This window comes from Eucyclogobius newberryi, unplaced genomic scaffold (genome assembly GCF_026437365.1).
Source record: "Eucyclogobius newberryi isolate DKJ021-1_F unplaced genomic scaffold, fEucNew1.0.hap1 SCAF_1, whole genome shotgun sequence".
NCBI lineage: Eukaryota > Metazoa > Chordata > Actinopteri > Gobiiformes > Gobiidae > Eucyclogobius > Eucyclogobius newberryi.
Window position 1 is genome coordinate 23,051,938 of NW_027315723.1, and position 22,582 is coordinate 23,074,519.

General features: G+C 47.4%; 1 protein-coding gene across 1 annotated transcript; it reads left to right on the forward strand.

The window, feature by feature from the left end:
* The first annotated feature begins 15,941 nt into the window (after positions 1-15,941).
* LOC140363444 (trace amine-associated receptor 1-like) lies at positions 15,942-16,913 on the forward strand. Its single transcript, XM_072450010.1, has one exon. It carries the CDS (start codon positions 15,942-15,944, stop codon positions 16,911-16,913), a length of 972 nt encoding a protein of 323 aa, XP_072306111.1.
* Positions 16,914-22,582: the final 5,669 nt, after the last annotated feature.

Sequence of the window (22,582 nt, forward strand, 5' to 3'; positions counted from 1 at the left end):
AGAAAGCTCCGGACCCAGTTAAACAGTTTACCCTTCACACCACACTTCCGCAGCTTAATGAGGAGCCCATCCTTCCAAACCATATCGTACGCCTTCTCCACATCAAAGAGCACCGCAATAACCTTTTCTTTCTGAGCCCTGGCCAGCTGGATATCAGATTCCAAACACAACACGGAATCCATGGTGTTCCTGCCCCTACGGAAACCACTCTGGTGCGCGGGAAGCAAACCCTGACTCTCCAAGAAGTAATCCAACCGCTCGGTAACCATGCGCTCCATCGTTTTCCCGAGCTGCGACGTCAAGGCAATCGGCCTATAACTTGAAGGGTCAGACGCTGGCCTACCCGGCTTCAGAACCGGCACCACCGTAGACTGTTTCCACGCAGATGGAACACAACCTGAATCCCAAACACGGTTGAAAAGACCCAGGACTAGCCCAAGCGTGTCATCAGTCAAATGAGAGAGCATGTCATAGCACACCTCATCTTTACCCGGGGCTGTCTGTTTCGCCTTAGAAAGTGCTCTCCTTAGCTCAAACAAACTAAACGGAAGGTCAAGGTCATCTTGAGTCGAAGGCTGGTGCCCAATCAGCTCAGAATTCTGGGCCAAAGTACTCTCCCTGTAGTGCCTTTCCGCAGGTGAGAGATTGTCAGAGCTGTGCACCGACACAAAGGTGCTGGCCAACAGTTCAGCTTTGTCAACGTCGCTGACTGCTTCAACACCATTCAGTATTAGGACCGGGGTCCCATGACGGCGCTCAACCCCATGCATCCGCTTAATCATCCCCCAAACATCCCCGAGACGCGTTTCTCTCCCAATTTTGGAACAATACCGCCTCCAATAGGCACTCTTGGCCGTTCTCACAGTTTTCCGCACAACAGCGCGGGCCCTCTTGTAGTCAATGAGGGCACCCTCAGTGTGGGCAACCCTTAGCCGGCGAAACGCCGCATTTCTCGCCCTAACAGCATGTACTAGTATGTTACCCTACAGTGCTTTGGAAGTACAAAGCCCATGAGGTCATGGGACGTCTTTGTTGTTTTACAAAGCCCATGAGGTCATGGGACGTCTTTGTCGTTTTATCCTTTAGAAGTCCTTCCTCCATCACTTTGGCGTTTCTAGGCCCATGAAGTCAAAGCGCGTTAGAACATCCTCTTGCTCCTCATCCTCGGCTCAGTCTCCAACACCCCCCACCTCTATAAACGTTTACCCAGCCCTGTGCTACATAAGTAAGCAACCACAGCCTGACACAAATCCTGTGACTGGATCGCCAGAACGTTCCGCAGATTGAACTCCCGCCCATTATTCCGAAACCACAAGGCCAACCCGGCCCTTTCTCCATCATAAGCCTCACAGAAAATCAGCACATGCTCGACAGTCTCTGGCACCCGACAGTGACCACACAGACCGGTCGGATGTTTGCCTATCCTACTCAGTGACCAATTGAGTCCAGTATGGCCAATCCTCATGCGGGCGAAGGCCCTTTCCTCCCACGCGTTCCTGCCCATAGACCCGCAAGGACCCACACTACCCTGTATGTGATAGAGATGCCGTCCAGTAACACAGTGGCTCCAAAATTCCTGCCAAAGGCCGACCACATGACTCTTGATAACGGGCTTGATTTCAGATTTGCTTAACTCAACCGCCACATCAATTGATGGCCGCCTAAGGGAACGTTTAGCCAGTGTATCAGCCATTTCGTTACCATCCACCCCCACATGCGCAGGGACCCAAATGAAGGAAACCCTCACATCCTTCTTGGACAGGGAGAGCATCAGACAGAAGATGCCATTCAACACATCCTGTCTGCAATCCGATTTCCCAGATTTAATGCTTTGCAATGCAGAAAGGCTGTCAGAGGCCACCCCAATGCCGCAACACTGCAAAGCAGATTCCGCCCATTCCAATGCCAACCGTATCGCTATGAGTTCCGACGTGAAAACAGAAAGGCGATCTGTCAACCTCTTCTTGACCGCCAGCCCCAGGTCAGGCACAAAATAAGCGGCGCCAGTACGCCCACTCTCAGGATCCCTAGACCCGTCGGTATAAATAAACACATCACCTGAGTGCTTATCGATGAGCGCTTGAACGGCAAACTGCGGTGCCCTCCCAGCGACTCCTCTAAGCTTGCCATGCAAGCTAACATCAACAGGAGCCGGGACAAACTTCCACGGAGCTATAGCAGACAAAGCCACCGACGGGCTCACACGCAGATCACCAACCCCCGCAAGCCGCGCCTTCGCATTTCCTACCTGGCTGAAAACCATACCGCCAGCCTCACTCTGCCCCCCATCAACCCTGAGAAAGTCCCTCACCGGGTGAGAGCTCGTATGACCTTGCACATTCACCCAGTAAGCCAACAGAAGTTCTAGCCTCCGGAGCCGTAACGGCAATTCCCCCAACTCAACCTGCAGCGCCGAGACAGGGGAGGTCCTAAAAGCCCTACAGCAGATGCGCAAGGCCTGGGCTTGCTCCACATCAAGCTTCTTTAAGTTAGTCTCAGCCGCAGACATGTAGGCTATACAGCCATAATCAATAGCCGCCCTCATGACGGCCCGATAAATACCCAGGAGCGACCTTCTGCTGGCCCCCCAGTCCTGGCCGGATAGACAACGAAGCAAGTTATTCACCCTTTTGCATTTACCACTGACCTCATCAATGTGCCGACGCCAACTAAGCCTCTCGTCAAAGGTGACCCCCAAGAACCTCACCTCCCTGACCTGTTCGAGCACCTGCCCATGCAGTCGAAGGGAGACGTCCCTATGCCCATTGAAGAAACAGATCACTTGAGACTTCCGTACGGACAGTTTAAACCCCCACTTCAGGGTCCACTGCTCCACCTGCTGTATTGCCCTTTGCAGTTTCGCCTCGTAAAACCGGAGATTCCTCCCTCTCACCCATAGAGCGCCATCATCAGCATAAAGGCTCCTCCAAACAGACCCATCCACGTCGTCAAAGATGTCCTTAATCATAACATTGAACAAGATAGGGCTACACACACTCCCCTGCGGGATCCCATTCTCCACCCCATAGACCCCAGAGTAAGCAGCGCCCACTCTGGTTTGGATACGCCGGCCAGACAGAAAGCTCCGGACCCAGTTAAACAGTGTCAGAGACCAACCGGCTTTATTCCAGGGAGACTCTTCTTCACCTTCCTCGCCCTCTTTGACGTTCGGTGCTTTGGAAGTACAAATCCCATGAGATCATGGGACATCTTTGTTGTTTTACAAAGCCCATGAGGTCATGGGACGTCTTTGTCGTTTTATCCTTTAGAAGTCCTTCTTCCATCACTTTGGCGTTTCTAGGCCCATGAAGTCCAAGCGCGTTAGAACATCCTCTTGCTCCTCATCCTCGGCTCAGTCTCCAACACCCCCCACCTCTATAAACGTTTACCCAGCCCTGTGCTACATAAGTAAGCAACCACAGCCTGACACAAACCCTGTGACTGGATCGACACCCCCCACCTCTATAAACGTTTACCCAGCCCTGTGCTACATAAGTAAGCAACCACAGCCTGACACAAACCCTGTGACTGGATCGCCAGAACGTTCCGCAGATTGAACTCCCGCCCATTATTCCGAAACCACAAGGCCAACCCGGCCCTTTCCCTATCATAAGCCTCACAGCAAATCAGCACATGCTCGACAGTCTCTGGCACCCGACAGTGACCACACAGACCGGTCGGATGTTTGCCTATCCTACTCAGTGACCAATTGAGTCCAGTATGGCCAATCCTCATGCGGGCGAAGGCCCTTTCCTCCCACGCGTTCCTGCCCATAGACCCGCAAGGACCCACACTACCCTGTATGTGATAGAGATGCCGTCCAGTAACACAGTGGCTCCAAAATTCCTGCCAAAGGCCGACCACATGACTCTTGATAACGGGCTTGATTTCAGACTTGCCCAACTCAACCGCCACATCAATTGATGGCCGCCGAAGACGTTCGGTGCTTCCACCGTACAGCTTTATTCTTTAGGCTTCATTCTATAGGCTTTAATATTTCCACTGATGTCGCTGCTTGGTAGCCGTGCGTCTACGAGACTGGACGAGGACAGGAGACCACCCCCATCTCGTCACTCTGATCACTCTGACTCCCCAAAAGCAGACCCCCATCACTCCGACTCCCATTTAGCGCCTTTAGCCTGTTTTCTATATCTGCCCAATCAAGCTCCTTTGTTCCAAGGAATCTCCCTGCAGCTTTAGCAATGATCCTGATCCTTTCAGTTCTGCTTTGAGTCTGAGCAGCACAGTTTACAACATCCACCATAAAGAGTACAAAATCCTCTCTATCCACAACCAGGGTATTCTCATTAATTCTGGAACCTGCACACTTGGGACCTCCACTCTTGAAACCTTCACACTTCTTGGGAGCCACGCTGGCCTTTCTCATTTCGCCCTGGCTGGGAGCAGCTCTGGCTCCTCTCTCTGTATTTACTCTAAACTCGTTACTTGAAACTTTCTTGACTGCATCTGCATAGGATATACCTTGAGAGACCTTTATTTTCTGCACCTCAGCAGCTCTTTTGCTAAACCTGCATCCCCCGTAGGCAGAGCTATGTTCTTCCCCACAGTTACAGCACTTCAGTTTTGCTCCCACGTCATACTTCCCATTCTCGTGATCTCCTGCACATTTACCACATCTTTGCCTCCCTCTACAGACCGCTGCAATATGCCCAAAGCGCTGGCACTTAAAGCAACGCAGGGGCGGTGGAACATATGGCCTAACGTCATGGCACATGAACCCAATGAACACCTTACTAGGCAGGCACCTCCCTTCAAGTGTTACCATTACCGACAAGCTGTCACATCTTACCCCAGACCGGGTCACCTTCAACCGCCTAGCGTCCACCACCGTAGCTCCAGTCAAATTCTCCTTAACTTCATCCACAGACGTCGCCGTAGGGACACCTACGATAACTCCTCTGACCGTGTTTCTTTCAGCATCAGACACAAGAAAGTCCTTTCCACCCAGACGTTTAGTTCCAATCGCCTTCCGTTGCTGAGCCGCGTCCTTGCACACGACCAGCAGCGAGCCATCTCTAAGGACACTCGCACTCTTGATCACTCCCACAGCTACAGTTAGGCTCTTTGACAATGCCACTGAATTCCACTCCTTAAAGGATGCACTATCCTGTGCAAGCTTTATGATCACCTTACAGTCTCTGCTCTCACCCCGGATATCAGTAGCTTCAGCCTCATCCTGCTGCTCATTCCCAGAACCCTCGGACGAGCTAAGGAACTTTTTACGTTTCCGGGCACGTGCAGCCAGAAAAGGCTGCTCCTCCACGCCGTCCAGAACGTCTTCGACCACCGATCCACTCTCCTCCGCCATCTCCCGTCTCTCTCTGGATGGATGGATGGTCTCTGAAAAAACAACAACTATTCTAGTCACAAAGACGTATCATGACCTCATGGGCTTTGTAACACCAAAGCAATGGGAGGAGTACTTTTACGGACTACGACAGAGTCTGAGGACCCTGTTGTTGTTGTTTTATGGCGGTTGGCATCCAATTGTTGCATTACCGCCAGACTTTATTCCTCAGACTTTGTCGTAGTTGTTGTTGTTGTTGCTGTTGTTTTATGGCGGTTGGCATCCGAGTGTTGCATTACCGCCAGACTTTATTCCTCAGACGTTTCGTAGTCCTCAGACTCTCCAGTTGTTGTTGTTGTTGTTTTATGGCGGTTGGCATCCAAGTGTTGCATTACCGCCAGACTTTATTCCTCAGACTTTGTCGTAGTTGTTGTTGTTGTTGTTGTTGTTTTATGGCGGTTGGCATCCAAGTGTTGCATTACCGCCAGACTGTATTCCTCAGACTTTGTCGTAGTCCTCAGACTCTGTCGTAGTCCGTAAAAGTACTCCTTCCATTGCTTTGGTGTTACAAAGCCCATGAGGTCATGATATGTCTTTGTAACTAGAATAGTTGTTGTTGTTTCAGAGACCAACCGGCTTTATTCCAGGGAGACTCTTCTTCATCTTCCTCTCCTTCTTTGACGTTCGGTGCTTCCACCGTACAGCTTTATTCTTTAGGCTTCATTCTATAGGCTTTAATATGCCCACTGATGTCGCTGCTTGGTAGCCGTGCGTCTACGAGACTGGGCGAGGACAGGAGACCACCCCCACCCCCATCTCGTCACTCTGATCACTCTGACTCCCCACAAGCAGACCCCCATCACTCCGACTCCCATTTAGCGCCTTTAGCCTGTTTTCTATATCTGCCCAATCAAGCTCCTTTGTTCCAAGGAATCTCCCTGCAGCTTTAGCAATGATCCTGATCCTTTCAGTTCTGCTTTGAGTCTGAGCAGCACAGTTTACAACATCCACCATAAAGAGTACAAAATCCTCTCTATCCACAACCAGGGTATTCTCATTAATTCTGGAACCTGCACACTTGGGACCTCCACTCTTGAAACCTTCACACTTCTTGGGAGCCACGCTGGCCTTTCTCATTTCGCCCTGGCTGGGAGCAGCGCTGGCTCCCCTCTCTGTATTTACTCTAAACTCGTTACTTGAAACTTTCTTGACTGCATCTGCATAGGATATACCTTGAGAGACCTTTATTTTCTGCACCTCAGCAGCTCTTTTGCTAAACCTGCATCCCCCGAAGGCAGAGCTATGTTCTTCCCCACAGTTACAGCACTTCAGTTTTGCACCCACGTCACACTTCCCATACTCGTGGTCTCCTGCACATTTACCACATCTTTGCTTCCCTCTACAGACCGCTGCAATATGCCCAAAGCGCTGGCACTTAAAGCAACGCAGGGGCGGCGGAACATATGGCCTGACGCTATAGCACATGTACCCAATGAACACCTTACTAGGCAGGCACCTCCCTTCAAGTGTTACCATTACCGACAAGCTGTCACATCTTACCCCAAACCGGGTCACCTTCAAACGCCTAGCGTCCACCACCGTAGCTCCAGTCAAATTCTCCTTAACTTCATCCACAGACGTCGCCGTAGGGACACCTACGATAACTCCTCTGACCGTGTTTCTTTCAGCATCAGACACAAGAATGTCCTTTCCACCCAGACGTTTAGTTCCAATCGCCTTCCGTTGCTGAGCCGCGTCCTTGCACACGACCAGCAGCGAGCCATCTCTAAGGACACTCGCACTCTTGATCACTCCCACAGCTACAGTTAGGCTCTTTGACAATGCCACTGAATTCCACTCCTTAAAGGATGCACTATCCTGTGCAAGCTTTATGATCACCTTACAGTCTCTGCTCTCACCCCGGATATCAATAGCTTCAGCCTCATCCTGCTGCTCATTCCCAGAACCCTCGGACGAGCTAAGGGACTTTTTACGTTTCCGGGCACGTGCAGGCAGAAAAGGCTGCTCCTCCACGCCGTCCAGAACGTCTTCCATCCCCGATCCACTCTCCTCCGCCATCTCCCGTCTCTCCAGACCGGGTGTTGAGCAAGGTCTCCTCACAGTTTTAGTCCAGGGCTTTGGTGTTTTATGGCGGTTGGCATCCAAGTGGTTCATTACCGCGTAGTCCTCAGACTCTGTCGTAGTCCGTAAAAGTACTCCTTCCATTGCTTTGGTGTTACAAAGCCCATGAGGTCATGATATGTCTTTGTGACTAGAATAGTTGTTGTTGTTTCAGAGACCAACCGGCTTTATTCCAGGGAGACTCTTCTTCATCTTCCTCTCCTTCTTTGACGTTCGGTGCTTCCACCGTACAGCTTTATTCTTTAGGCTTCATTCTATAGGCTTTAATATGTATGTCCACTGATGTCGCTGCTTGGTAGCCGTGCGTCTACGAGACTGGGCGAGGACAGGAGACCACCCCCACCCCCATCTCGGCACTCTGATCACTCTGACTCCCCAAAAGCAGACCCCCATCACTCCGACTCCCATTTAGCGCCTTTAGCCTGTTTTCTATATCTGCCCAATCAAGCTCCTTTGTTCCAAGGAATCTCCCTGCAGCTTTAGCAATGATCCTGATCCTTGCAGTTCTGCTTTGAGTCTGAGCAGCACAGTTTACAACATCCACCATAAAGAGTACAAAATCCTCTCTATCCACAACCAGGGTATTCTCATTAATTCTGGAACCTGCACACTTGGGACCTCCACTCTTGAAACCTTCACACGTCTTGGGAGCCACGCTGGCCTTTCTCATTTCGCCCTGGCTGGGAGCAGCGCTGGCTCCTCTCTCTGTATTTACTCTAAACTCGTTACTTGAAACTTTCTTGACTGCATCTGCATAGGATATACCTTGAGAGACCTTTATTTTCTGCACCTCAGCAGCTCTTTTGCTAAACCTGCATCCCCCGTAGGCAGAGCTATGTTCTTCCCCACAGTTACAGCACTTCAGTTTTGCTCCCACGCCACACTTCCCATACTCGTGATCTCCTGCACATTTACCACATCTTTGCTTCCCTCTACAGACCGCTGCAATATGCCCAAAGCGCTGGCACTTAAAGCAACGCAGGGGCGGCGGAACATATGGCCTGACGCTATAGCACATGTACCCAATGAACACCTTACTAGGCAGGCACCTCCCTTCAAGTGTTACCATTACCGACAAGCTCTCACATCTTACCCCAAACCGGGTCACCTTCAAACGCCTAGCGTCCTCCACCGTGACTCCAGTCAAATTCTCCTTAACTTCATCCACAGACGTCGCCGTAGGGACACCTACGATAACTCCTCTGACCGTGTTTCTTTCAGCATCAGACACAAGAATGTCCTTTCCACCCAGACGTTTAGTTCCAATCGCCTTCCGTTGCTGAGCCGCGTCCTTGCACACGACCAGCAGCGAGCCATCTCTAAGGACACTCGCACTCTTGATCACTCCCACAGCTACAGTTAGGCTCTTTGACAATGCCACTGAATTCCACTCCTTAAAGGATGCACTATCCTGTGCAAGCTTTATGATCACCTTACAGTCTCTGCTCTCGGATATCAATAGCTTCAGCCTCATCCTGCTGCTCATTCCCAGAACCCTCGGACGAGCTAAGGGACTACGACAGAGTCTGAGACGTCTCATGACCTCTTGGGCTTTGTCAAAGCACTGGAAGTCAAAGCACTGGAAGTCAAAGCACTGGAAGAAGAACTTTTAGGACTACGACAAAGTCTAAGGAATAAAGTCTGGCGGTAATGCAACACTTTGATGCCAACCGCCATAAAACAACAACAACATATTATTATTATTATTACTATTCATGGTCATTTTGTTGTTGTTGTTGTTGTTGTTTTATGGCGGTTGGCATCCGAGTGTTGCATTACCGCCAGACTTTATTGTTGTTGTTGTTGTTGTTTTATGGCGGTTGGCATCCAATTGTTGCATTACCGCCAGACTTTATTCCTCAGACTTTTCGTAGTCCTCAGACTGTCGTAGTCCGTAAAAGAACTCCTTCCATTGCTTTGGTGTTACAAAGCCCATGAGGTCATGATATGTCTTTGTGACTAGAATAGTTGTTGTTTGTTTCAGAGACCGACCGGCTTTATTCCAGGGAGACTCTTCTTCATCTTCCTCTCCTTCTTTGACGTTCGGTGCTTCCACCGTACAGCTTTATTCTTTAGGCTTCATTCTATAGGCTTTAATATTTCCACTGATGTCGCTGCGTCCTCAGACGTTTCGTAGTTGTTGTTGTTGTTGTTGTTTTATGGCGGTTGGCATCCGAGTGTTGCATTACCGCCAGACTTTATTCCTCAGACGTTTCGTAGTCCTCAGACTCTGTCGTAGTCCGTAAAAGTACTCCTCCCATTGCTTTGGCGTTACAAAGCCCATGAGGTCATGATGTGTTTTTGTGACTAGAATAGTTGTTGTGTCAGAGACCAACCGGCTTTATTCCAGGGAGACTCTTCTTCACCTTCCTCGCCCTCTTTGACGTTCGGTGCTTTGGAAGTACAAAGCCCATGAGATCATGGGACGTCTTTGTTGTTTTACAAAGCCCATGAGGTCATGGGACGTCTTTGTCGTTTTATCCTTTAGAAGTCCTTCTTCCATCACTTTGGCGTTTCTAGGCCCATGAAGTCCAAGCGCGTTAGAACATCCTCTTGCTCCTCATCCTCGGCTCAGTCTCCAACACCCCCCACCTCTATAAACGTTTACCCAGCCCTGTGCTACATAAGTAAGCAACCACAGCCTGACACAAACCCTGTGACTGGATCGCCAGAACGTTCCGCAGATTGAACTCCCGCCCATTATTCCGAAACCACAAGGCCAACCCGGCCCTTTCCCTATCATAAGCCTCACAGCAAATCAGCACATGCTCGACAGTCTCTGGCACCCGACAGTGACCACACAGACCGGTCGGATGTTTGCCTATCCTACTCAGTGACCAATTGAGTCCAGTATGGCCAATCCTCATGCGGGCGAAGGCCCTTTCCTCCCACGCGTTCCTGCCCATAGACCCGCAAGGACCCACACTACCCTGTATGTGATAGAGATGCCGTCCAGTAACACAGTGGCTCCAAAATTCCTGCCAAAGGCCGACCACATGACTCTTGATAACGGGCTTGATTTCAGACTTGCCCAACTCAACCGCCACATCAATTGATGGCCGCCAAAGGGAACGTTTAGCCAGTGCATCAGCCATTTCGTTACCATCCACCCCAACATGCGCAGGGACCCAAAAGAAGGAAACCCTCACATCCTTCCTGGACAGGGAGAGCATCAGACAGAAGATGCCATTCAACACATCCTGTCTGCAATCCGATTTCCCAGATTTAATGCTTTGCAATGCAGAAAGGCTGTCAGAGGCCACCACAATGCCGCAACACTGCAAAGCAGATTCCGCCCATTCCAACGCCAACCGTATCGCTATAAGTTCCGACGTGAAAACAGAAAGGCGATCTGTCAACCTCTTCTTGACCGCTAGCCCCAGGTCAGGCACAAAATAAGCGGCGCCAGTACGCCCACTCTCAGGATCCCTAGACCCGTCGGTATAAATAAACACATCACCTGAGTGTTTATCGATGAGCGCTTGAACGGCAAACTGCGGTGCCCTCCCAGCGACTCCTCTAAGCTTGCCATGCAAGCTAACATCTACAGGAGCCGGGACAAACTTCCACGGAGCTATAGCAGACAAAGCCACCGACGGGCTCACACGCAGATCACCAACCCCCGCAAGCCGCGCCTTCGCATTTCCTACCTGGCTGAAAACCATACCGCCAGCCTCACTCTGCCCCCCATCAACCCTGAGAAAGTCCCTCACCGGGTGAGAGCTCGTATGACCTTGCACATTCACCCAGTAAGCCAACAGAAGTTCTAGCCTCCGGAGCCGTAACGGCAATTCCCCCAACTCAACCTGCAGCGCCGAGACAGGGGAGGTCCTAAAAGCCCTACAGCAGATGCGCAAGGCCTGGGCTTGCTCCACATCAAGCTTCTTTAAGTTAGTCTCAGCCGCAGACATGTAGGCTATACAGCCATAATCAATAGCCGCCCTCATGACGGCCCGATAAATACCCAGGAGCGACCTTCTGCTGGCCCCCCAGTCCTGGCCGGATAGACAACGAAGCAAGTTATTCACCCTTTTGCATTTACCACTGACCTCATCAATGTGCCGACGCCAACTAAGCCTCTCGTCAAAGGTGACCCCCAAGAACCTCACCTCCCTGACCTGTTCGAGCACCTGCCCATGCAGTCGAAGGGAGATGTCCCTATGCCCATTGAAGAAACAGATCACTTGAGACTTCCGTATGGACAGTTTAAACCCCCACTTCAGGGTCCACTGCTCCACCTGCTGTATTGCCCTTTGCAGTTTCGCCTCGTAAAACCGGAGATTCCTCCCTCTCACCCATAGAGCGCCATCGTCAGCTTAAAGGCTCCTCCCAACAGACCCATCCACGTCGTCAAAGATGTCCTTAATCATAACATTGAACAAGATAGGGCTACACACACTCCCCTGCGGGATCCCATTCTCCACCCCATAGACCCCAGAGTAAGCAGCGCCCACTCTGGTTTGGATACGCCGGCCAGACAGAAAGCTCCGGACCCAGTTAAACAGTTTACCCTTCACACCACACTTCCGCAGCTTAATGAGGAGCCCATCCTTCCAAACCATATCGTACGCCTTCTCCACATCAAAGAGCACCGCAATAACCTTTTCTTTCTGAGCCCTGGCCAGCTGGATATCAGATTCCAATCGTAGTTGTTGTTGTTGTTGTTTTATGGCGGTTGGCATCCAAGTGTTGCATTACCGCCAGACTTTATTCCTCAGACTTTGTCGTAGTCCTCAGACTCTGTCGTCGTAGTCCTCAGACTCTGTCGTAGTCCGTAAAAGTACTCCTTCCATTGCTTTGGTGTTACAAAGCCCATGAGGTCATGATATGTCTTTGTGACCGGCTTTATTCCAGGGAGACTCTTCTTCATCTTCCTCTCCTTCTTTGACGTTCGGTGCTTCCACCGTACAGCTTTATTCTTCAGGCTTCATTCTATAGGCTTTAATATGTCCACTGATGTCGCCGCTTGGTAGCCGTGCGTCTACGAGACTGGGCGAGGACAGGAGACCACCCCCACCCCCATCTCGTCACTCTGATCACTCTGACTCCCCACAAGCAGACCCCCATCACTCCGACTCCCATTTAGCGCCTTTAGCCTGTTTTCTATATCTGCCCAATCAAGCTCCTTTGTTCCAAGGAATCTCCCTGCAGCTTTAGCAATGATCCTGATCCTTTCAGTTCTGCTTTGAGTCTGAGCAGCACAGTTTACAACATCCACCATAAAGAGTACAAAATCCTCTCTATCCACAACCAGGGTATTCTCATTAATTCTGGAACCTGCACACATGGGACCTCCACTCTTGAAACCTTCACACTTCTTGGGAGCCACGCTGGCCTCTCTCATTTCGCCCTGGCTGGGAGCAGCGCTGGCTCCTCTCTCTGTATTTACTCTAAACTCGTTACTTGAAACTTTCTTGACTGCATCTGCATAGGATATACCTTGAGAGACCTTTATTTTCTGCACCTCAGCAGCTCTTTTGCTAAACCTGCATCCCCCGTAGGCAGAGCTATGTTCTTCCCCACAGTTACAGCACTTCAGTTTTGCACCCACGTCACACTTCCCATACTCATGATCTCCTGCACATTTACCACACCTTTGCCTCCCTCTACAGACCGCTGCAATATGCCCAAAGCGCTGGCACTTAAAGCAACGCAGGGGCGGCGGAACATATGGCCTGACGCTATAGCACATGTACCCAATGAACACCTTACTAGGCAGGCACCTCCCTTCAAGTGTTACCATTACCGACAAGCTGTCACATCTTACCCCAAACCGGGTCACCTTCAAACGCCTAGCGTCCACCACAGTAACTCCCGTCAAATTCTCCTTAACTTCATCCACAGACGTTGCCGTAGGGACACCTATGATAACTCCTCTGACCGTGTTTCTTTCAGCATTAGACACAAGAATGTCCTTTCCACCCAGACGTTTAGTTCCAATCGCCTTCCGTTGCTGAGCCGCGTCCTTGCACACGACCAGCAGCGAGCCATCTCTAAGGACACTCGCACTCTTGATCACTCCCACAGCTACAGTTAGGCTCTTTGACAATGCCACTGAATTCCACTCCTTAAAGGATGCACTATCCTGTGCAAGCTTTATGATCACCTTACAGTCTCTGCTCTCACCCCGGACATCAATAGCTTCAGCCTCATCCTGCTGCTCATTCCCAGAACCCTCGGACGAGCTAAGGGACTTTTTACGTTTCCGGGCACGTGCAGGCAGAAAAGGCTGCTCCTCCACGCCGTCCAGAACGTCTTCCATCCCCGATCCACTCTCCTCCGCCATCTCCCGTCTCTCCAGACCGGGTGTTGAGCAAGGTCTCCTCACAGTTTTGTCTTCCAGTGCTTTGACCCGTCTCTGTCGTAGTCCTTAAAAGTACACCTTCCATTGCTTTGGTGTTACAAAGCCCATGAGGTCATGATATGTCTTTGTGACTAGAATAGTTGTTGTGTCAGAGACCAACCGGCTTTATTCCAGGGAGACTCTTCTTCATCTTCCTCTCCCTCTTTGACGTTCGGTGCTTTGGAAGTACAAAGCCCATGAGGTCATGGGACGTCTTTGTTGTTTTACAAAGCCCATGAGGTCACGGGACGTCTTTGTCGTTTTATCCTTTAGAAGTCCTTCTTCCATCACTTTGGCGTTTCTAGGCCCATGAAGTCAAAGCGCGTTAGAACATCCTCTTTCTCCTCATCCTCGGCTCAGTCTCCAACACCCCCCACCTCTATAAACGTTTACCCAGCCCTGTGCTACATAAGTAAGCAACCACAGCCTGACACAAACCCTGTGACTGGATCGCCAGAACGTTCCGCAGATTGAACTCCCGCCCATTATTCCGAAACCACAAGGCCAACCCGGCCCTTTCTCTATCATAAGCCTCACAGCAAATCAGCACATGCTCGACAGTCTCTGGCACCCGACAGCGACCACACAGACCGGTCGGATGCTTGCCTATCCTACTCAGTGACCAATTGAGTCCAGCATGGCCAATCCTCATGCGGGCGAAGGCCCTTTCCTCCCACGCGTTCCTGCCCATAGACCCGCAAGGACCCACACTACCCTGTATGTGATAGAGATGCCGTCCAGTAACACAGTGGCTCCAAAATTCCTGCCAAAGGCCGACCACATGACTCTTGATAACGGGCTTGACTTCAGATTTGCTTAACTCAACCGCCACATCAATTGATGGCCGCCTAAGGGAATTTTGCCCCAACTCGGGCCTTTTTATTCGGCCAACAGTGCCGACTAGTTCAAAAAAGAAAAAACATGAAACGCTTAATCTTTGGCCTAGGCACATGAAACTTGGGACATTGATAGAGCTACCTTTGACCTCTGACCTTTGATGAGTAAAACACACCTGGCAGCATCGCTGTATGATAAACAGGAAGTCAGCCATGTTGAATCAAAGTAGTCCGATCAAGCTCAAAACAACACTTTTTACATCTAGAGACATTGAAATTGAATAAATATTAAAAAAAAAATTATATTCCTTAACACGCCTTTAAAAAGGCTTAATTTCCTGTTTTTTCAAGGACAAGTCACGCCTAATGGAATTGATCTACGGAGCTTATATTTCACTCACTAATGTGTTTTTATGATCTGATTGGAAATAGTTAAGACCCATGTAACAAATGTACTCTATAGCGCCCCCTACCCATTGTGTGAAAAACTCAACATTGTCTGATTTGTTTGAAACTCATGGATTATATTCTCCTCAAGACGCCATGAAAAAAGTGCGTTACAGATATTGTGTATTTTTCACTATTGGCCAGCAGAGGCACAATTAATGCTTTCACTTCCTCTTCCTTTTTTATTTTGATGGAACATTTCCTCTCGTGCCGCGGTCTTGGCATTAGCATTAGCATTATTATTCTTTAGTCTTTATTCTTTAGACTTTATTCTTTAGATTTTATTCTTTCGGCCACAACTGACCCCCTGAACATCATTGAAAAGTCCCGGGTCACCGAGGCTCTCTCTCTTTCTCCCTGCTCAGGTCTTGCAATTTGTCAGGACAAACTACTATTTGAATCGCAAACTGCACAATCATCAATGGTGAATTACTGAGCGTCCTTTTGTATGCCGCAAAACGCAGCAGAAAACATGGACGCAAGGGAAGGCGGTCGCGCGGGAGGCGAGAGCCGCTACCGCGGCGTTAATTATTATTAGAGTTATTACCCAAACATTACCCAACATTTCATTTGCACCCTTTTTATTCTCAGCACTTAAATGTTGACATTTTCTGCTGATACAGTCAATTTATGTTTGTGTAACTCTAAAGCAACTTTTCAAGCCACATCACATGATGTAATCTATTCTCTGATTGGACAATACATTTATATATTTAAAACATTAGTCAATGATAAATCATAAATAGAGGTTATGCCTCTCCTTTGTTGCATTTAGCCAGGGCACCTGCCAGTGTTGCAAGTCAGAGAAACAAATTGTCATTACCATAAAGACTAATAATTACATTTTTATTTGATATTAACAAAGATGGACATAGGAAAGCAGATGAACGGGACTGATGGCTATATTGAAATACACCCATGCCATAGACTTAATGTGAATTTCTTCGTATTGACAGACAACCCTTCAGCTCTATGTTTCTCGTTGCATTTTGTCCTTGGTGTTCTATCTTTAATCACAATATGTGGCAACCTTCTTGTAATAATTTCTATTATATATTTTAGACAGCTCCACACTTCAACAAATTATCTTATTTTGTCTTTAGCTGTGGCAGATTTGCTGGTAGGGTTTGTAGTTTTTCCTCTAACTTTAAACTTCTCAATTAGCTTGTGTCGGTTTGAAAAATATTTTTTTTGCATAGTCCGTAGCACTTTTGACATTTCCTTGTGCACCTGCTCTATTCTTAACTTGTGTTGTATTTCTATTGACAGGTATTACTCCGTCTGCCAGCCTCTGACTTATCGAGCAAAAATAACTGACAATGTCATTTTAATTATGATCTTGGTTAGCTGGACTGTTTCAGCTTTTATTGGAATAGGTCTTACAGTCATGAATCAAAAACGGTGTGAAGGAAATTGCTTCATTGATGTTGTACTTGTAAATATAATGGGCCTTATTTTTGCCTTTTACGGACCTGTGTTTGTAATGTTGTGTATATATTTTAAGATTTTCCTTGTTGCACAAAAGCAGGCACGCAGCATCCAAGGAACTCAGAGTGGAACTATGGAGAGAAAAGCGACCAAGACTTTGGCCATGGTGATGGGGTTATTTCTGTTATGCTGGTTACCGTTCTACATATGCACGACTGTCATGTCTTTCAGCCCTGGTTCGTTCCTGCCCCTGGCATTCATTGAACTCCTAAACTGGCTCGCGCTCATAAATTCAACCCTCAACCCTTTTATCTACGGTCTCTTTTACAGCTGGTTCAGAGCTGCTTTTAGAATGATTATCTCAGGGAAAATATTCACGGGAAATTTTGCCAACTCCAAATTGCAATAAATAACAAAAAATATAACTGTATATTCGGGGTCGGTATTTAGTGACATTCATAGTTTTGAGTAAATTGCACTCTGTACAACTAAAGGTAAACGCTACTCCCGGAGTATCATTGGCTATTGTTGTTCCGTTTACTGGACTGGACCTTACCAACTTTGATTCATGTGGCTCCATCGCTGTTGCCCTTCAAGGCAACAGTTGTTGTGATTTCAGGCTTTACAAATTATATTAAATTGAATTGAACAGCACAAACAATAAGACTCTGAACTGTGAATCATGGAAGCGTGCAGTGGAACTCAATCACTAACCCATAAGGCATATTTGGAGGGCCACTACGCATACTGAACAAATTTAACATTTGCTGACAGACTCAAATCTGGATTACTTATGCTTAACCGGAATGTTTTTGTTTCCCACAACCCCAGAATCAATGTTTAATGTCCCAGACTGTAAAGACTATAGATGTGATAGGGAAAGAGAAAAGGTGAGAGGTGTTTTAACATACATTAAAGAACCCATTCAAAGTAAAGAGATAAGATTTAATTAAAACATTTCAAATGGCTCAAATGACAAATAATTGCACTAGAATACCTACAACATCACAAACATTAATATATTTAAACTTTACATATAAAACATAAAGATAAGCTAAAACCTATAACCTAGTTACTGGCTTCTGATCCTGCCCTCACATTTATAGTAATACAATTTAATAAATACATAAGCTATAGGCCTCAAGATGTGGAGAAAAATCTGAGTATAACATTCGAAAATCTTTTAAACAAATAAAAACAGGGCTTGATCATCTAATCTATAAAGTTGAAATTCTGTGATAGCATTAGAAAACCAAGGCGATGGAAAATAGTTAATTGTAGAGAAAAAATATTGATAAATTACTCAAAAAAACCCCACAAAAACATCTTAAAATAACTGAAAGATATATAAACCAAACCAAACCAAACGTTCCATTTAGTCCAAAGTCTTGAATATGTCCATTTGCAAATCAAGTCCAAATGAGATCTTCTACATTTTGCAAATGCCCAATATTATGTCGTTCCAGTCCTTGATTGTCGGTGCAATTTGTGTCATCCCTTTTTTTGTGGGGGCCTTTTTTGCGGCCTCCAGGAGTGCGTTCCAGAGCTATCTGTTTATTTTGTCCATGGCAGGAATTTTGAGGCCCAAGTATACTGTTCTGAAATCCAGTGGGACAGTCAGTAGTGCTTTATGGATCTCAGTCCAATATCAACAGTTCCAAAACACATGATAGGGGTTTGCCTCCTGGATACAACAGTTTCTCCAACATTTAGCATTTCCTTGTGAATAATGGGCATTTTTTCCCCAACAGATCATGTGATTTTACATACAAATAGATAGGGTTTAATTACCCTCTCTTTCACATTTATTTTTAATGTAATTAGTAGAGTGGGCGTCTGAATCAGCAATACATTTATGTAATTAGGCCCGAGTGCCACAAGCTGGCGAGAGGCCTATTAGTTCCTTAAGGCCATGCGAAGCACGGCTGCAAAAGTGCGCACGAAATCGAATGTGTAGCGCTTGCCCGTTTCAAAACACTCATTAACGCACTCCTCCACTCATGCACGTCCCGTGCATACTTATTAGAAGTAAAAAAAAATAATATTACTGTTGTAAACGGGCGAAGCCCGTGCAAAAGTGACTAAGGTCACTAAATGAGCGGTCTTCATCCCCATGGAAAGCGCTCGTTTGCTCTAAGTAGCTTACAAATATGTTCCCCAACTCATGTAATGCAAAAATTAAACATTATTTTTATTATTATAATAGAGAGCCAATAACACAAAGTGGGTGGAGCCCACTCAAAATTAACTAAAGTGCCCGTTTGTGACCAGGGACCCACACCATGACATAGGCTCATAGCAAGTGCTTTCCCGAAAATGTATAGTTTATGATATTTGAAAAATGACAACCCAGTGAACATTGACAAATAAAATGTGCACCCCCAAATGCAAAGATTGAGAAATTGGAAATGGCCCAAAAAAAATCTGATCGTAGAATCATGAGATTTGGCACAGAAGTAGATGGTGATAAGAGATGTAACAAATATTATTTCGGAAACGCCGTCCGCCCAACCAAATGTCGGCCATATTGGATACAAATTTGCAAAGCATGACTCAGGAATTTCCCCTAATGTCGTACTTTTACGAACTCCTCCTAGGACGTTGGCCTGAGAAAGCTGGAACTTGGTCATATGGTGTTGGGGAGTGGGATATCAAAAGTTATCAAAATTATTTAGATATCTTTCACGGTGTCTGTGCGGCAAACTGTTGCTAGAATTTCAGAAATTTTGCAAATTTAAAATTTGCCGCCGCTGGCGCATACAAAGTCCGAATTTGGTCTAATTTGTTTGACTGTGTGTCAGTTGTTAAATCCTTTGCCCTAAACCTTGAAGTGAAACTAATTCATTTGGCACAATAGCGCCCCCAACAGAGTGAAACAACATTTTATATGGGGAGTATTTTAGAAATTTTAAATAAATTTACATTTTATGAAATTTTGCACAAAATTCCATTCAGGCATCCCAATTTAAAAAATGTATTAGTACGTACATTGGATTAAAGGAATAATAGATGGATAGATTTTTCGCCAAGTTGAGAACTCAAGTGAGAACTCAAGCGACTGAATGCACACACCACACTCACCCCTCACCCTCCTATTGTTTCCAAGAAGCCACCTACCGTCAAACCTTGTGAGGGAGCACCCAACAGCCCCACTGCTACACATGCGTTTGCTTAATAGCGCAACAGATTGCATTGAATCTCTCGTCTTCGCAGATTTCCGTCTCTTCTGAGCCTGCTCAAACAGTCTTTGTCGTCATTTTTGTACTGTACACTGAAGGAATTTGCTAAACACACACCGGCATGCCCAGCCAGGGAAACGTGCTTCTATGCTGGGAACGAGGCTGCAGGTGCGTAGTAGGACGCAAGGAATGATTGACATGTGGGAGAACTACTCGGCTGTCCACGCCATGAGGAAATGAGACTGATTACTCACCAAAAAACCTCCATTATTCCTTTAAGAAATTAGATCCATGTCGTATTTGTTACGGCAATTACCATCTCTTTCACATTCATTTCCCATGTTATTCCAATGGGAAAATTGCCAAATCTCTAAAATTTGAACATGCACACTTTATACTTTTACAAACTCCTTCTAGGGATGTAGCTCGAATAACCTGAAATTTAGTGAGACTCATCTTCAGGGGTGGATCATCCAAATTTTTATTCTAAAGCTGCGTTCAGACCGTGGCATCCAATTTGCACCCGACGCAGGAGTTCGACACCTGTACATTTGAAGGCAGACGCATCGGACGCCTCAAAAAAATAAACTCACCAGCGTCAGAGGCGTCAAGCACACGTGCATTGGAGGGGTTGTTGGGTTTCCCTCTGTAGCTGTGCAATGAAAGAACAGGTGGAGAAAGCGGCTTAACTTTACAAAGTCCAAAAAATGAGACAATGGGCTCTGGGCCTTGTCTGGGACCCGCACATACTTCAGAGGTGAGCAAAGTCTAGTCAATCATTATTTGCTCCAAGAGCTGCGTCTTGAGGAGGAGGTTTTGGGTCTTCTTCCGGGTAGTACGTAGCATGTCACTGGAGCATAATCTCTGATTGGCTGCTGCGCAGTGGCGGCTGGTGGCGTAAATTATAGGGGGGGCTATTTGATATTAGAAATGCACCGATCAATCGGCCGCTGATTAAATAAGACGGTTTTATATCCAATCGGTGACCGGCCGGTCACTGTCGTAATTTCCGGTTTTCGGCCGATCAAATTGACCCGCATGCGTGGTGCGTAGCAGCTCAACGCGCCCAGAGCAAAACAGCTAAAAACTAGCAAGACTCTGCATTGCTTCCTGAATACTGTCTCACTCTCCTCCCACTTTTGTGACGACATCGTCATGAGGCTTTGGCGACAAGAGCGAGCGCGCCGACAGCAGACTGTGTGAAAGACGGAGAACAGTCACAGCGGACTTTTGGAATATTTCCACTTGTAATGGTCCATTTACGTAACGTACAATGATGAATTGTTATATCCATCTATAAATATACATGCATCATGTTGTAAAGGTCTGATATTTAAAATAATTATAAAGAAGCGTTAATAACGTCCTCATCATTTTTAGGCCCGAGCCCCAGCAGGGCGGAGGGCCTATTGCTCCCGCAACGCTGCCGAAGGCAGCGTTGCAACTGTCTGACCAAACATGCGGGCGCAGCCCGCATGTTTGGTACCCCGTCGCCCCTGGCAAGTACAGTGAACTAGCCCATGCCGAAGGCATGGATCATGCATACTTACTCCTGCTATGACAGAAATAGTCAATTCTACTCCTAACAGTCAAAACTGTCCATGAGATCATCACCAGTCTGAGTTCATCTACATGCTAATAACAAATCGTTTGTGACTTTAACTAGTGCAGTTTCAGTGCTGTGGTGGGCTCTTATCCATGCATTTGTAACGGCTAGATTAGACTACTGTAACTCCCTGCTCGCAGCATGTCCTAAAATCTCCATAAAAAGCTTTCAACTGGTTCAAAATGGAGCAGCAAGATTACTAACAAGAACTAAAAGAAGAGAACACATTACGCCGGTGCTGGAGTCTCTTCACTGGCTCCCCGTCGAGTTTAGAATCAAATTTAAAATTCTACTCCTGACCTACAAAGCCATAAATGACATGGCCCCATCCTACCTCAACGATGCTATAGTACCATATCATCCAAACAGAGCTTTTCATTATCAAAATGCTGGCCTTCTGGTGGTCCCAAGAGTCTCTAAATGCACAATAGGAGGTAAAGTGTTTAGCTCCCAAGCGCCTGTGTTATGGAATCAGCTCACGGTCCATGTTAAAGATGCCGACACAGTCTCTTCATTTAAGACCAGGCTTAAAACGTTCCTCTTTGAAATTGCTTATGGTCAGGCCAGTTAGGAAGGGAAATATAAACCCACAGCTTCAGCTACGCTGCCTAGGAGCAACTGTGCTGGGGAAAGTATGGCAGCTTGAGCACCATCCTCTTCTGACTACTTATTCTATCAAACAATATTTAATTTTTCATTCCACTTGCAAACTGTTCACCGCCTTCTTTTTCTTTTTCTCACTCCTGAGGACTGGGGACCCAGATGCCCCTCTCCTGGTGAAGTGGTCCCTGCCCCGTATGGACGGCCCCTCATCTGCCTGAACAGTAGGTCCAGCTCGACTCAGACGGTCCCTCATCTGCCTGAAGAGTGGATCCAGCTCGACTCAGACGGTCCCTCATCTGCCTGAAGAGTGGGTCCAGCTCGATTACGACGGTCCCTCATCTGCCTGAAGAGTGGGTCCAGCTCGATTACGACGGTCCCTCATCTGCCTGAAGAGTGGGTCCAGCTCCAGTCTCCCTCGCGTCCGTCTGTCCGTCTGTGAGAGTCAGATCTCTCCTTCACTCTGGAACTCCCCCAGGTTCTACTTTTTCCCAAGGAGGTTTTTTGTAGTTTTTCCTGGCGAGAAGGAGGGTCCAAGGACAGGGGACACTGGAACATCGTCACTCGCCACCACAGACATTGCTTGATTCATTTTTCACTGTCGCCCTCAGAGGCAACTGTTGTTGTGATTTTGGGTGCTACTAAAATAAACTGAATTGAATTGAACTGAATGTGTCTATTATATGATTATCA